Source organism: Eurosta solidaginis, chromosome 2 (assembly GCF_040869045.1).
Source record: "Eurosta solidaginis isolate ZX-2024a chromosome 2, ASM4086904v1, whole genome shotgun sequence".
In the NCBI taxonomy this organism is placed as follows: domain Eukaryota; kingdom Metazoa; phylum Arthropoda; class Insecta; order Diptera; family Tephritidae; genus Eurosta; species Eurosta solidaginis.
The window spans coordinates 276,056,862-276,074,396 of NC_090320.1; the positions used below are offsets into that span (position 1 = coordinate 276,056,862).

Consider the following 17,535-nt stretch of genomic DNA (forward strand, 5'->3'; position numbering starts at 1 on the left):
AATGCAATCGATTATTGGTGCCGCTAAGGTCGTAACCGTATCGTAGCCAACCAATTGGGTTTTGGTTTACCGTCGTAACGATAAACAGCTGATTACGTTAGGGATACGGATACAGCGATACGACATACGGCACCAATGACTCCGGCTTTAAACTTCCAGATAAAACAGCTGATCGAACCTACCTTATGGAAATCAATGTAATCGATTAATGGTGCCATACCATAACGCTAACGCCATAACCATACCATAGCCAACCAATTGATTTTTGGTTTTTCGCCATATCCATAACCTAAAAATATTTGAGTTGGTGAATTTATTAACTTTTTGTGTATTTTATTTATTGTTTTGGATACGTTTTGACTAAGAGACTTATTTTTTGTGGAATATATTTGTAATTTTTGGCGTTTTCTTCATTTTTATGAAATTTTCACTATTTTTAGGTTAAGGCACCATTAATCGATCACATTGGAGATGGATATGGATATGGGTATGGTAAATACTATGGCGTTAGGGTTAAGGAAGTTTAATTTGGCCTTTAACTCTAACGCCATATTCGTAACCATACCCATATCCATAACCATCTCCAATATGATCGATTAATGGTGCCTTAACCCAAAAATCGTGAAAATTTGATAAAAAAGAAGAAAACGCGAAAAATTACAAACTTATGGCACAAAAGACAAGTGTCTTAGTCATAACGTATCCAAAACAATGAATAAAATCTACAAAAAGTTATTAAATACACCATCTTAAATATTTTTAGGTTATGGATATGGCGAGAAACCAAAAACCTATTGGCTGGCCATGGTATGGTTATGGCGTTAGCGTTATGGTATGTCACTATTAATCCATTACATTGATTTCCATAAGGTTGGTTCGATCAGCTGTTTTAGCTGGTTATGGTTATATGGTTTTAAGTCACGAATAATTGGCCCTTTACTTCTTTTGAAATGCGATTGGTATTTTCGCCCAAAATTATGTAAATGATGTAAGTGGAAAATATTTTATCGAAGTTCATTTTTTAATGCTCGCCAGCCTGATTTTATTAATGAACATACAGCAGCTCTACTGTTTATAAAAACAATGCCCTGGATCAGCTGTTTTTGTTTACACAAATTATATATTATTGTTGCCAATTTACTAGGGAGATTACAGAAGCAATTTGATTAAATAAATCATATGTATTAATAGCTAATATATTTCTTATCAGCAACGTATTCATTGCCTCTTGGATGTGTGTTGAAAGCGCATATATACAATAACAAACATTAACAAAGTGTTTACGCAACAGTATCAAAGTTAGCCGGAAGTTAAATATCAGCCCAAAACGACATGGGAATCATTGAGAGGACTGGCTATGTGTTCTGCGATTATGTCGCACCAGAACTACAGTGTCACTGCACGGGGAAGCAACAATTCTTATGTTTAATTTCGTATGTGACTTGTACGGATTGCGGACCGCCTATCGCCCAAATGAACGTTTACGATAAAAAGCAATGGGAAACATTAGAAAATGCCGGCCATACGCTGTGGACAATAACGCCGATTGTATTTTTTTACGCGTTAGCTCGTATCATCTGTCAGATCATGGAGGAGCGGTTCAGTTTAATCAAAAATGAACTGAATTTCTTAATTGAGTTCCTGTTTATTGTGGTGCCCACCGTTTTATTTTTAAGCGTTTGGAATGAGTATTTCATTTATATGATGTTAGCCTCCGGAATCTGTATATTAATCGCATTGTATGTGGTGTATGATAGTTACGCTTATAAACGCTGGTATATTATGGGTGGCCATCGTCCATTCGTATTGACCCTAAATCGTGCCACTATCAATCTACTCACAGTAGTTTGTATACTCGCTGTAGATTTTAAAAGCTTTCCAAAACATTTTCGCAAAACTCATCGTTATGGTGTTGGATTAATGGATACAGGCATTGGTTTATTTGTGTTTGCTATGGGCGCTGTTTCACGACCACCGAAAACGATTTCTGAATTTTGGTCTGCATTACGACCGGCGGCGGCGTTACTTGTGATGGGCATATTACGCACCACAGCAATCACATTAGCTAGCTACGAACAGGATGAGCTTGAATACGGCAGGCATATGAATGCCTTCTTTACACTGGGTCTAACCAAGCTATTTGGTTCTATATTTAGCGGTATTGCACAAAATCCGTGGAGGCACATTGTTGTGGGTGTAGGTGAGTATAAACAAAATAATGAGAATACTAATTCTTGCAGCTATATGTAAAATTTTAGGCTGTAATATGAACTAAGAACCCTGTGCCATACGCCTTAACAACCCCCGTTACGGGTTAGGGGCTTGGAATATACCCGCGGCCAGTATGCCTGTCGTTAGAGGCGATTAAAATACGCAAATGCTTCAAAGAGTAATTTATAGCTTTTCCAACCCAATTCTCAACATAACATACCAGTGACGAATCCTGTTTTTTTTAAAAGGCGGGGTTCTGGCGACCCCAAGTTCCTCATGTGGGTAGCGGGATGGCCTAGAAAATTCAATCTGGTCATATCAAATCGTACCTGAGTTGGTCGGGCTTGTACCATTTGGGTCCGAAACTATTATGATATGTCTTTAATCTTTGCGTCTACCGCTTGAAGGGGCACATAAAAACCCGTTCATTTCAATATTCATATCAATTGTATAGATGAAATCGGGAAGGAGTTTTCTTTTTTTTGATCACTTTATACATTCCTCATCAGCTAGGAGAATAGTGATCCTGCTACCCATTGCAAACTTATATCCAAACTTCCTTGTATTTGGTAAGGCTTTTCTGATCCTCTTTATCTAAGTAAAATCGTTTTCCGAGTTTTAGGTGCATAGAGATTCGAGTGCAATGCTCAATCGGCCCTCCTGGGTTTAGTAGAGAATATTTGCGTACAATCGAAATTCACTGTTGGTTCTGCTGAATCTCAGTCTCTGCGCTCACTCGAATTCTTGGCGAACGTCTATTAAATTACTTACACCATACGAAGCTCTTGAGTACTACCTGTACCCGTCGTCTTTTTCCTGCCGAAAATTTGCTTGTCTCTATTCTCTCTTTGGCGTCGTATTCTACTCTATCATCCATTTCTCTCACCTATTCCTATCCTTCCTGCTATTCCCCTCTTCATCTCACTCCTATTACCATTATTACTCCCTCTATTCCACCGAATCCAATTTCCATTGCTAGTGTATAGACAACGGACTAACTCTTGCCTCAACTGGTACGATAATTTTCATACATTCTGGCAGATCTGTTAAATTAGAAAAAGTTTTATATGTATATAGTTTAATTTAATTGGACTTCGGGTTTTTCCTTGGAAAGTAAATTTTTCATTGATTATTTACAGCCGTTCTTGGAATTCACGAACTTGCACTTCAACTTCACGTCGCCAAATTTGTTATGAATCCTTATACACCACGCAATACATTGATCTCAGCTAATCGTGAGGGAATCTTCTCAATACCAGGTTTTGTAGCGCTATATCTACTATCCTACACCATTGGACAATCTCTACGAATGAACGATACCTTTTTGAGTTATCATGCATTTATGACTAAATTGAAGCGGACCGGCATAGCTTGTATTTGTCTTTGGTTACTAGTGTTTGGTTGCATCTTCAGCTTTTCGATTGCGCGTGTAACATGCAATTCAGGCTATGTTTTATGGATACTGGCAATTGCACTTACAATGACATTCTTTTTTATGATTGTTTTTAATTTAATTGTTAATTCACTTTGGCCTGTCAGAGGTAAGGCTGCACCGAAAGCAGATGAAAGTCAAGTGCACCAGCATGAAGGTGGCTTATTGCACACCAAGTCCCAAGTTGGTAGGGAGAATATTGTACCGGCTATAGTAGATGCAATAAATATGAATGGCCTTCTCTTTTTCATATTAGCTAATTTGCTGACAGGTTTAGTAAATATGTGCTTGAGACCAAAGGAAAGGAGCGATGTTGAAAGTTTTGTTATATTAACTATTTATATGCTAATTTTGAATTTATTTGTACATGTACTACATCGTTTTCAGATTAAAATAGCGTAATAAGACGTTCGTTTGTTCAAATTTTTAGTTAAGAGAGCTATTTTTAAGCATTATTTATTATTAAAAATAAACGTTATCATGGTATAAGCGATTTTTGGAAGCATTAATGTATATATTATTGTTAATTTATTCTATGTAAGGAATGTTATTGAGACTTACCAAACTATGATAAGAAAAAATCGGTCTGATGTTGGCGATAATTTATAAACTATAAAAACTTACCTTTTTTGTTAAAAAAAACTGACTCGCTGTAAGTACATTTAGCTTTAATATATTTGTATACAGCGTACTATCGGCTAATCAATATCAATAATTTTCATAAGCTATACGTGTCAATGTGATATTGTTTAATAATAGGTGGGTTTTATTAGTTTTATCTAAAACAGTATGGCAAGTAATAAAAAAAGTTTGATACCTATATTAATAGTAAATTAATTAGACTCATTTTCAGCAAGGGGCGCTGCTGTAGCGGGTGGTTTTTTTACGCATTATTTAATAAATAAATAAATAAATAAATAAACGCAAGGCGGGATTACCTCCAAACAGACAGCTTTAAAAACAAAAAGCTCGGCGTAAACGGATTCAAGGGGTTGTGTAGCGTAACCCTCTCAAGGGTTTCCAGCGCAATATATAGCTTCTCCAACCCAATTGTCAACCTCACCTACCCGCGGCGAATCCTGTTTCATTAACAGACGAGGCTCTGGCGACCCCAAGCTCCTCATGGAACTAGGGGGTGAGGAGTGAGGTATGGCCTTGAAGGTTTAATGTTGCCATATAAATCGTTCCCGACATGGTCGGGGCTATTATCTTAATGGATCGATATCCGGCAAAGGACAAGGGAGTGTTGTTGTTGTTTTTGTAGCAGTGCTTCGGCCCACGTAATAGCCGCGGCCGATCACAAATCGTCATCAATTTCCTCTAACCGGAGTCCAAGGAAACTTGCTGTTTCAGCAGGGGTGGACCATAATGAAAGGGGTGTTAGAGGCGTTGGTTCCACATTACAACTAAAGGGATGGTTGGTGTCATGTGGGGACACATTGCAAGCGGGGTATACATTTTGTATGTCGGGGTTGATTCTGGATATGTAAGAGTTTAACCTGTTACAGTAGCCAGAACGAAGTTGAGCAAGAGTGACGCGCGTTTCCCTGGGGAGTATGCGTTCCTCTTCCGCAAGTTTTGGGTACTGTTCTTTGAGTACTGGATTCACCGGGCAATTCCCGGCATAAAGATCCGACGCCTGTTTGTGGAGTTCTGAACTCCGAGTTCACCAAGGACCTGCTTGTGTTTTTTTGCTTCATACGGCTGAGTTCTCAGGTGCCGTATTTCCTCAAAATGCTTACGGAGATGACTCCTTAATTCCCTAGGCGGCGCTGGCTCATCAATCAGATGTCTGTTGGGATGCCCAGGTTTCTGGGTATTCAACAGCAACTGTTTGGTTAGCATCTCGTTTCTCTCCCTGATGGGGATTATTCTCGCCTCATTATGTAGATGGTGTTCTGGGGACATAAGAAGACAGCCCGTGGTGGTTCTGAGCGCAGTATTTTGGCAGGCCTGTAGCTTCTTCCAGTGGGTAGTTTTTAGGCTTGGCGACCATATAGGGGACGCGTAGCACGCAAAAGGCTGGCCAATTGCTTTGTATGTGGTAATGAGCGTTTCTATGTCTTTTCCCCAAGTACTGCCAGCAAGGGATTTGAGGATTTTATTACGGCTATGGATTTTCGGAACAATTGCGGCTGCGTGCTCACCAAAATGTAGACCCTGATCAAACGTCATACCCAAGATTTTGGGGTGTAGGACAGTCGGTAGCGTAGTGCCATCGACATGGATGTTCAAATGGTCGACATTTGGGACGTCCAAGTTGGGTAGGGTCGCGGATGATTTAGTCTGTGATAATGCCAGGTTTCGCGAGGCGAAAAAACTGGATAGATCAGGGAGGTAGCCGTTTATTCTGTTGCAAAGCTCATCGATCTTTGGGCCCGGGGTTGTTGCCATTATTGTGCAGTCATCGGCGGTAGAAACGATAGTAACTCCTTCTGGTGGCAAAGGTAGTTTTGAAATGTAAAAATTAAACAAAAGTGGGGATAGGACACCACCCTGAGGCACCCCTTGTTTAATTCTTCTTGGCTTTGATATTTCGTTTCTGAATTGCACCGATGCCTGCCGACCACCCAGATAATTTGCGGTCCACCTTTTAAGACATTTAAACCACAATTTATCTGGGTGCTAATGGGATTTAGCGCCGTTGTGGTGCTATGGAGTTTTCTAAAGCCATGCTGATGACAAGCTAGCTGCAAATTTGCTTTCAAGTGGGGGAGCAAAATGGCTTCAAGCGTCTTGGCTACTGGCGATAGGAGAGATATCGGGCGATATGACTCTCCTATGTTAGCTGGTTTCCCAGGCTTTAGTAGGGGGACCACCTTGGCCATTTTCCATTTTTCGGGAATGACAAAGGTGGAAAGAGACAGGTTGAAGACATGCGCTAAATATTTGAAACCCTCTTCCCTAGGCTTTGAAGCATCGGCATGGCTATGCCGTCTGGGTCCACTGCTTTGGATGGTTTAGCATGGCCGGTCGCATCCTCAATCTCTTTGGCGGTGATGGTAATTGGTGACGCGCTGAACTTATGTTTACGTGCGTGTCTGTTGGCCCTCCGTCTATATTTGTCGACCGTAGAATGCATTACTTATTGACGGCAGAAAGCGCTCGCGCATTTTTTCGAATCCGACAGCACTTTATCGCCTAAGGCAGGAAGGAAACTTTGTCATTGTGCTTAGACGGATTCGATAGGGACTTTACAGTGGACCAAAGTTTACCCACACCGACAGAGAGGTTACAACCACTTAGGTGCTCCTCCCATTTCGCCCGCTTGTGTTCATCCACAAGAAATCTGATGCGTTGGTTTATATCCCTTATTTGGGGGTCGCCTGGATCGAGCTGTCTTATAAGGTCACGTTCTCTCGCTAAATTTGCGGCCTCCGCCGGGAAGTGGGGCCGAATTTCGGGAATTCTACCGGCGGGAATGAAACGAGCCGAGGCGGATTCAATGACCTTGCGGAAAGCACGCTCCCCTTGGCGGGCATCAGTTGGGATAGGGAGGGCAGCAAAGTGGTTGTCTGTAAAGGATTTGTAAAGTTAATGAAAGTGCGTTTTTCTGCGACGATGAAGTCGGCGGGGCGCTCGAACGAAATAAGTACAGGCAGGTGGTCGGATACCAATGTTACCATCGGCTGCCAGTTGACGCAGTTTACGAGTTCTGCGCTCACGATTGAAATATCCGGCGAACTGTAACAGCTTCCTACCATACGTGTGGGGGCGTCTCCGTTTATAGTGCAGAACGTCGTTTCTTCTCTTTGATCCGATAACATCTCACCCCTACTGTCCACCCGAAAGTCTGAATGCCATAGATCGTGATTGACATTGAAATCGCCTAAGATAATGCGATTGTTTCCAGTGAGTAAGCCGCTGATATCAGGGCGGTATCCACTGGGGCAACAGGTGACAGGAGGGATGTAGATGTTGATGATTTCTAGATTTGCATCGCCCGACCGGACAGATAATCCTTGACGTTCTAAGACACTGTCCCTGCGGTCGATGTCGGGGTCAAATATATGATATTGCACAGTGTGGTGCATGATAAACGCGAGGCCGCCTCCATTTCCGCTCTCGCGATCTTCTCTGTCTCCCGACTCTACTAGGTAGATTGTAGGTATGAGTGGGAGCAGCCGTGTGAGTTGGTGGCGCCGTGGGGCGCGAGCTAAGGCGCAGACTACGGGACGTCCTAGGACGAGAACAGCAAGGAGCCACAAAATATTTATAGAAGTTACGTGGACGTCTGGTTTTGGGGTCTAGCCCAGAACAACCTGTCCGATGCAACCATCCCTTACACGAGACACACTGACAAGAGTATGACCGTCCTAAAAAGATTGTTTTCTGGCAGATGCAGCAAAACCATTTCTCAGGACCGGGGTCAGGAGACGGATCCGGATTGGGTTCGATACCTTCCCGGAGCAAGAGAATATGGAGCAGTCCCGCTGCAAGGAGCTGCTGGGAGGATGACAACTTGTGGGAGGGACGCAACAAATTAAATGGGGTTACACTGAAATGGCAGTCCTTGGTCGCGAAAAATCACGAGTCGCTCCGGTACATATAACCGACGGCCTTGGGAAGCGCCGCAATTTATATGGGTGTTGATGGCATTTAGTGCGGTGGTGGTGCTATGGAGTTTTCTGAAGCCATGCTGATGACAGGCTAGCTGCAAATTTGCTTTGAAGTAGGGGAGCAAAATGGCTTCAAGCGTCTTAACTACTGGCGATAGGAGAGATATCGGGCGATATGACTCTCCTATGTTAGCTGGTTTCCCAGGCTTTAGTAGCGGGACCACCTTGGCCATTTTCCATTTTTCGGGAATGACAAAGGTGGAAAGAGACAGGTTGAAGACATGCGCTAAATATTTGAAACCCTCTTTACCTAGGCTTTTAAGCATCGGCATGGCTATGCCGTCTGGGCCCACTGCTTTGGATGGTTTAGCATAACCGATGGCATCCTCAACCTCTTTGGCGGTGACGGTAATTGGTGACATGCTGAATTTATGTTATTGTGCGTGTCTGTTGGCCCTCCATCTATCTTTGTCGGCCGTAGAATCCAAAGGCGATGGAAACTTTGTCATTGTGCCTAGACAGATTCGATAGGGACTCTACGGTGGAACAAACTTTACCCACACCGACAGAGAGGTTACAACCGCTTAGGTGCTCCTCCCATTTCGCCCGCTTGTGTTTATCCACTAGCAATCTGATGCGTTGGTTTATATCCGTTATTTGGGGATCGCCGGGATCGAGCTGTCTTATAAGGTCACGTTCTCTCGCTAAACTTGCGGCCTCTGCCGCGAAGTGGGGCCGAATTTCGGGAATTCTACCGGCGGGAATGAAACGAGCCGAGGCGGATTCAATGACCTTGCGGAAAGCACGCTCCCCTTGGCGGGCATCAGTCGGGAAAGGGAGGGCAGCAAAGCGGTTGTCTACAAAGGATTTGTAATCGTCCCACTTTCCTTTTTTAAAGTTTATGGAAGTGGGTTTTTCTGTGACGATGAAGTCGGCGGTGTGCTCGAGCGAAATAAGTATAGGCAGGTGGTCGGATGCCAATGTTACCATCGGCTGCCAGTTGACGCAGTTTATGAGTTCTGCGCTCACAATTGAAATATCCGGCGAACTGTGACAGCTTCCTACCATACGTGTAGGGGCGTCTCCGTTTATTGTGCAGAACGTCGTTTCTTCTATTTGATCCGCCAACATCTCACCTCTGCTGTCCTCCCGCAAGTTTGAATGCCATAGATCGTGATGTGCATTGAAATCGCCTAAGACAATGCGATTGTTGCCAGTGAGTAAGGCGCTGATATTAGGGCGGTATCCACTGGGGCAACAGGTGTCAGGAGGGATGTATATGTTGATGATTTCTAGGTTTGCATCGCCTGACCGGCCAGATAAGCATTGACGTTCTAAGACACTGTCTCTGCGGTCGATGTCGGGATCAAATATATGATATTGCACAGAGTGGTGTATGATAAACGCGAGACTGCCTCCATTTCCGCTCTCGCGATCTTTTCTGTGGACATTATACCCAAAACAGGTCTGCAGAGCAGATCTTGCTGTGAGCTTAGTCTCTTGAATCGCAGCAATGCGGATGTTGTGCCGCTTCATGATCTTCCCAGTTAATCCATGTTATGAAACCTTCACCACGTATATAAACGAGCCTACGGCGTTTACATTGATTCATATTCCTGCCAGTGGAATGACCCTTTGGCCCTATAGTGTGCACTCGCAGTAACCAGCAGCTTCAGTAGGGTGGATTCGGATAGTTCGGAGCTTCAGGGACAGCGAGGAATACCGTAAAGGGAAGGTTCATACAGAGAAAGAAATTGCACACTGATGAAACTATCGTACTCGCAAAACAACAGACCAGTACCGCCTAAATTCCATTTGGCGTAGACTTCCATGCTTAGCAGCTTTCGCAATTATTTAAAGCTGCCATTCTCGCCCACCCTTCCATGGTCTCATGATGTTTTATTGAAACCCCATCAACCCGCCCAAAACCAAATAATTTCAGACCACTTTTCAAAGTTTACTAAACCATACTAGATTAAATTATTCAGGTTTATTCACATTCTTCTCCATACAGGACAACCTATATACATATTCAATGTATATATGTATCTAATGTATATTATACATATATATTTTTTGTATGTACATATATATATGTGTTATGCTGGGGTGCTAACGAAATTATGTCCAACGTAATTAAAATGTATAATGTGATCTGGTTGTTGCAGAATTTCCTGCCAAGGCTACTTCAAAAATATTCATAATTTTATAACTACATACTATATATTTATAATTTTTTTTTATTCTTTGTTTTACCCACTTGTTTTTCTTTTGTGATCTTATATAACAACTAAATTAATAAGAAGAAGTATGAAAACAGAACCAAGAGGCGGAATAAGAACGAAAGGAATTTCGTTGAAAAAAAATGTGTAACTAAATTTATATCGCAATATTAATACCAGTAGTATGATTATAAATCCAAAAAAAAACATATTGTGAAGAAGAAGAGTCACTTACTTGCTTGTTGTTGTAGAGCGCTGCTTCGAAGGCCTTCCAAGTCGCTGCTTATCGTTGTTGTGAACAAGTTTTTTTTTTTTTTTTGTTTTACCGTTTCCCAAATTTACAAGTTCCTCCCTGCTTCAATATGTATATTAAAGTTTTACGAATTAATTCTAGGTATTTATTTTATCACTTTGGACTAATTTTTTTTCTGTGCTTTCAACTCAGGGATTCTGCGCACCTCTTTTCTCAATTTCTCATGCTTTTCCTTTCACATATTTTTCTAACTAACGTTATTTTTTTTTTTTGTTGTGGTTTTGCCACTATATTTGCATAGTTTTTTTTTTTTTTTCTCTATTCCTTCATATTTTTTTTTTTTTTTTTTCTTAAACAAAACTTTTTCGTATTTTGAAATATGATGTTACTAAGAACGATAATTACACCATTTAGTAACCAAATATATTAAGGACTACTTTTAAAATGATCTTTTGTTTTTTTATATATGTTGGGTTTTTTTTTTATGTTTGAGCATTTGGTGCTGATTACCAGTGCGAAACTTTACTACGTTTGTACGCGAGGCTGTGGAAACTGATCACCGCGTAAGTAAAGTAACTACTCCTTCCTAGCTATTCTTCCCCTTTGCTTCGTAATTGGCTCTCAGTATGTATAAAGGTATACAATGAAACTTTTTAACATCTCAGCTATTACATTTTTGTTTTCTCTTAAACTCTTAAAGAGTGATAATAGTCTAATAAGAATGCGTGTTGTCCGAAGACGGGAACCAAAAAGGATTTACTTTGACGCTTTAGTAACTTCACTTCTAAATCTTCTATCCCACGTGTTCGAAAATACAGCAGTTGGAAAACTTATATCGTCAGGTGAATATAATGTTCGTACTCTTCAGCGCACAGCTATAACAATGCAGTTACCATATACTTTTTGTTTCGACGTACGGGTACTTCCACTTATAATTCCTTTGTTAAGTCAATTGCCCCGTGGATGGCTGATGCTTATGATGAACTAACCAAGTATTAATTATATTTATAACTTTACCGACTGATGTGTACACCTTGAAGTCTGGATATCAAAAGAGAGCGATACCTTTCCGGAAGTGCCGTCCTCGATCCCCTTTCTTTCCCCTTTTCACATGTCACAATGACATAAAGGAGAAATCGATATGTTCGATTATTTCTTTCGTTGGGTTCGCTCGGTATTTTTGGACCATTTTGTACAGAAGATGCCACTGAGTCATTTGTTGGTGCATTTAGAATGTTAGGAATAGCCTTAAAGATTTATTACTCTAAAATGGTCTGGGAGTTCTAAATACGTAAATGTGTACATATATTTTAAGTTTACTATAAAATTAATTGTGTTGGTTATTAGTACATCGGTACATCCATTACAGTTTAACTACAGAATTCTGAAGTGCATAGGGGGAGACGTCGTCACTCTGGGAATAAGTGACGTGTGAATACGCCTGGGTTGTGGAAGGCTAGGACGCAACTGCTGTTGTAGCCCTGGGACTGGACGTCCTTGGGCAAGTATTGGGGTACCCGGTGTATTTGGGTATGCGGCCTGGCAACATGGCGCAATGAAACCCGTCGGTGGGTTGCGGTCGCGGAGACCAGAACATCTAGGAAAGTGGCACCGTCCATGGCAGGAGCTGCATTGGGCGGATTTCGCAAACATATATATTCTGTGCTGGCAAACGGTGCAAAAGGGAGGGATCTACACAATTGCTGCCGGAAAAGAGGGGGGCGAGAGGGGGGCAGGGGCTGATGCTCGGAATTGCTCCCGACTCTAATACGGAGATTGTAGGTATGAGTGGGAGCAGCCCTATGAGTTGGTGGCGCCGTGGGGCACCAGCATCGGGTACTTGTTGTGGCTTGCTGAGCAGCGGGGCTGCTGGAAGGTAGTAGGGGGGGGGGGGCGCTAAGGCGTAGACTACGGGACGTCCTAGGGCGTGAACAGCAAGGAGCCAAAAAAGATTTATAGAAGTTACGTGGACGTCTGGTTTTGGGATCTAGCCCAGAACAACTTGTCCGATGCAACCATCCCTTACACGAGACACACTGACAAGAGTATGAACGTCCTAAAAAGATTCTTTTCCGGCAGAAGCAGCTACACCATGTCTCAGGACCGGGGTCAGGAGAAGGACCCGGATTGGGTTCGATACCTTCCCGGAGCAAGAGAATATGGAGCAGTCCCGCTGCCAGGAGCTGCTGGGAGGATGACAATTTGTGGGAGGGACGCATCAAATTAAATGGGGTTACACTGAAATGACAGTCCTTGGTCGGGAAAATTCCCGAGTCGCTCCGGTACAAAGAACCGACTGCCTTGGGAAGCGTGTAAAATATGGTCGGATGAGCGCATGCCTGCAGATTTCAATTCAAGTGTGCTGTACCCAATACACAAAAAAGGCGATCCCGCAAACCGAAATGGTTTTGCTGCATCTGCCAGAAAAGAATCTTTTTAGGACGGTCATACTCTTGCCACTGTGTCTCGTGTAAGGGATGGTTGCATCGGACAGGTTGTTCTGGGCTAGACCCCAAAACCAGACGTCCACGTAACTTCTATAAATCTTGTTTGGCTCCTTGCTGTTCACGCCCTAGGACGTCCCGTAGTCTACGCCAATGCAGCTCCTGCCTTGGGCGGTGCCACTTTCCTAGATGTTCTGGCCTCAACGACGGCAACCCCCCGACGGGTTTCATCGCGCCATGTTGCCAGGTCGCAAACCCAAATCATCCGGGTACCCCAATGCTTGCCCAAGGACGCCCAGTCCCAGGGCCACAACAGCAATTGCGTCCTGGCCTTCCGCAACCCAGGCGTAGTCACCCGTCACTTACCCCCAGAGTGGCGGCGTCTCCCCTTATGCACTTCAGAATTCTGCAGTTAAACTGTAATGGATTAACTGGGAAGATTACGGAGATAGTCGATTTCGTGAAGCGGCACAACATCCGCATTGCTGCGATTCAAGAGACTAAACTCACAGCAAGATCTGCATTGCAGACCTGCTCTGGGTATAATGTCCACAGGAAAGACCGCGAGAGCGGAAATGGAGGCGGCATCGCGTTTATCATACACCACTCTGTGCAATATTATATATTTGATCCTGACATCGACCGCAGGGACAATGTCTTAGAACGTTAAGGCCTATCTGTCCGGTCAGGCGATGCAAACCTAGAAATCATCAACATCTACATCGCTCCTGCCACCTGTTGCCCCAGTGGATACCGCTCTAATACCAGAGCCTTACTCATTGGCAACAATCGCATTATCTTAGGCGATTTCAATGCCTATCACGCTCTATGGCATTCAAACTTGCGCGCGGACAGTAGGGGTGAGATGTTGGCGGATCAAATAGAAGAAACGACGTTCTGCACAATAAACGGAGACGCCCCCACACGTATGGTAGGAAGCTGTCACAGTTCGCCGGGTATCTCAATCGTGAGCGCAGAACTCGTAAACTGCGTCAACTGGCAGCCGATGGTAACATTGGCATCCGACCACCTGCCTATACTTATTTCGTTCGAGCGTACCGCCGACTTCATCGTCACAGAGAAACGCACTTTCATAAACTTTAAAAAAGGAAAGTGGGACGAATACAAATCTTTTACAGACAACCTCTTTGCTGCCCTCCCCCTCCCGACTGATGCCCGCCAGGAGGAGCGTGCTTTCCGCAAGGTCATTGAATCCGCCTCGGCACGTTTCATTCTCGCCGGCATTCGTCCCCACTTCCCGGCGGAAGCCGGAAAAATTTAGCGAGAGAACGTGACCTTATAAGACAGCTCGATCCAGGCGACCCCCAAATAAGGGATATAAACCAACGCATCAGATTGCTTGTGGATGAACACAAGCGGGCGAAATGGGAGGAGCACCTAAGAGGTTGTAACCTCTCTGTCGGTGTGGGTAAACTTTGGTCCACTGTTAAGTCCCTATCGAATCCGTCTAAGCACAATGACAAAGTTTCCATCGCCTTTGGCGATAAAGTGCTGTCGGATTCGAAAAAATTCGCGAGCGCTTTCTGCCGTCAATATGTAATGCATTCTACGGTCGACAAAGATAGACGGAGGGCCAACAGACACGCACATAAACATAAATTCAGCGCGTCACCTATCACCATCACCGCCAAAGAGGTTGAGGATGCCATCGGTCATGCTAAACCATCCAAAGCAGTGGGCCCATACGGCATAGCCATGCCGATGCTTAAAAGTCTAGGGAAAGAGGGTTTCAAATATTTAGCGCATGTCTTCAACCTGTCTCTTTCCACATTTGTCATTCCCGAAAAATTGAAAATGGCCAAGGTGGTTCCGGTACTAAAGCCTGTGAAACCAGCTAACATAGAGAGTCATACCGCCCGATATCTCTCCTATCGCCAGTAGCCAAGACGCTTGAAGCCAATTTGCTCCCCTACTTCAAAGCAAATTTGCAGCTAGCCTGTCAACAGCATGGCTTTAAAAAACTCCATAGCACCACCACCGCGCTAAATGCCATTAGCACCCAGATAAATTGCGGTTTAAATCAAAAGCCGCACCATAGAACAGTACTCGTTGCGCTAGACCTATCAAAAGCTTTTGATACGGTCAACCATGGCACGCTACTGCAAGACCTGGAAGGATCTACCCTTCCCCCATGTTTTAAAAGGTGGACCGCAAATTATCTGGGTGGTCTGCAGGCATCGGTGCAATTTAGAAATGAAACATCAAAACCAAGAAGAATTAAACAAGGGGTGCCACAGGGTGGTGTCCCATCCCCACTTTTGTTTAATTTCTACATATCTAAGCTACCTTCGCCACCAGAAGGAGTTACTATCGTTTCCTACGCCGATGACTGCACAATAATGGCCACAGGCCCAGGCCCACAGATCGATGAGCTCTGCAACAGAATAAACGGCTACCTCCCTGATGTCTCCAGTTTTTTCGCCTCGCGAAACCTGGCATTATCACCGACTAAATCCTCCGCGGCGGCCACCGTGGTGTGATGGTAGCGTGCTCCGCCTACCACACCGGATACTCTGGGTTCAAACTCCGGGCAAAGCAACATCAAAAAAAAATTTTAGAAATAAGCTTTTTCAATTAGAAGAAAATTTTTCTAAGCGGGGTCGCCCCTCGGCAGTGTTTGGCAAGCGCTCCGGGTGTATTTCTGCCAAGAAAAGCTCTCAGTGAAAACTCATCTGCCTTGCAGATGCCGTTCGGAGTCGGCATAAAATCATGTAGGTCCCGTCCGGCCAATTTGTAGGGAAAATCAAGAGGAGCACGACGCAAATTGGAAGAGAAGCTCGGCCTTAGATCTCTTCGGAGGTTATCGTGCCGTATTTTTAAATCCTCCGCGACCTTATTTACAACATGGACGTCCCAAATGTCGACCATTTTGAACATCCATGTCGATGGCACTACGCTACCGACTGCCCTACACCCCAAAATCTTGGGTGTGACGTTTGATCAGGATCTACATTTTGGTGAGAATGCAGCGCAATTGTACTGAAAATCCAGAACCGTAATAAAATCCCCAAATCCCTTGCTGGCAGTACTTGGGGAAAAGACAAAGAAACGCTAATTACCACATACAAGGCAATTGGCCAGTCGATTGCATGCTACGCGTCCCCTATATGGTCGCCAAGTCTAAGAACTACTCACTGGAAGAAGCTACAGGCCTGGCAAAACACTGCTCTCAGAACCGCCACGGGCTGTCCTCTTATGTCCACAGAACACCATCTACATAATGAGGCGAGAATACTCCCCATCAAGGAGAGAAATTAGATGCTAACCAAACAGTTCCTGTTGAATATCCAGGAACCTGGGCATCCCAACAGGTATCTGATTGATGAGCCAACACCGCCCAGGGGCTTAAGGAGTCATCTCCGTAAGCCTTATGAGGAAATACGGCACCTGAGAACTCAGCCGTATGAAGCCAAAAAACACAAGTAGGTCCTCAGTGAACTCCACAAACAGGCGTCGGACCTTTATGCCGGGAATCGCCCGGTGAATCCAGTACTCAAAGAACTGGACCCAAAACTTGCGGAAGAGGAACGCACACTCCCCAGGGAAACACGAGTCACTCTAGCTCAACTTCGATGTGGATACTGTAACAGGTTAAACTCTTACCTGTCCAGAATCAATTCCGATATACAAAATGTATGCTCCGCTGGCAATGTATCCCCACGTGACTCCAACCAACTCTTTAATTGTAATGTGGAACCAACGCCTCTAATACCCCTCTCATTATGGTCCACCCCTGTTGAAACAGCAAGTTTCCTTGGACTCCCGTTAGGGGATATTGATGACAATTTGTGATCGGTCGCACCTATTGGATGGGGCGAAGCACTGCTACAACAACAACAACAACGGACTACCCGGGGAGCTATACAAACAAGAAGAAGAATTGGTGAACATCATGCATCAAATATGTGTAAAATATGGTCGGATGAGCGCATGCCTGCAGATTGCAATTTAAGTGTACTCAATCCACAAAAAAGGCAATCCTGCAAACCGCGCTAACTACTGCAGATTCGGCCTGCTTATTATCGCATATAAAGTTCTATCTAGCGTATTTTGCGACAGACCATCAGAATATTACGAGACGCGTAATCGTGAAGAAGTCCCGATAACAAAATCGCCACGTAGTATCTTTTTGTCGTGTTGAAAGCAGCTTTTGACTAATCTGCAATGCTACAACAACAACTGCTCTGGACTGTAAGATTGTGAAGGGTTTATTTGAGGCATTCGAAATGAATCGTGGCGTTAGACAAGACGACTTAAGAGTAGCGCAACCAATGTCAGTCTTGTCTATTAGTGCTACTTCGGATTGGGTAGGAGATTGAAAACGGAAAGTCCCCTCTCGGCGAAAAAAAATTATTTTCTTCTTGTAGCGATGTGTCTGCGAAGGTTTTGGGAA

General features: G+C 43.8%; 1 protein-coding gene across 1 annotated transcript; it reads left to right on the forward strand.

The window, feature by feature from the left end:
- Nucleotides 1-788: 788 nt before the first annotated feature.
- Nucleotides 789-4,476, forward strand: PIG-Wa (Phosphatidylinositol glycan anchor biosynthesis class W a). The gene is made up of 2 exons (XM_067770055.1): nt 789-2,200; nt 3,351-4,476. The coding sequence occupies exons 1-2, from the start codon at nt 1,333-1,335 to the stop codon at nt 4,043-4,045; spliced, it is 1,563 nt and encodes a 520-aa protein (XP_067626156.1). The 5' UTR covers nt 789-1,332; the 3' UTR covers nt 4,046-4,476.
- The last annotated feature ends 13,059 nt before the right edge of the window (nt 4,477-17,535 follow it).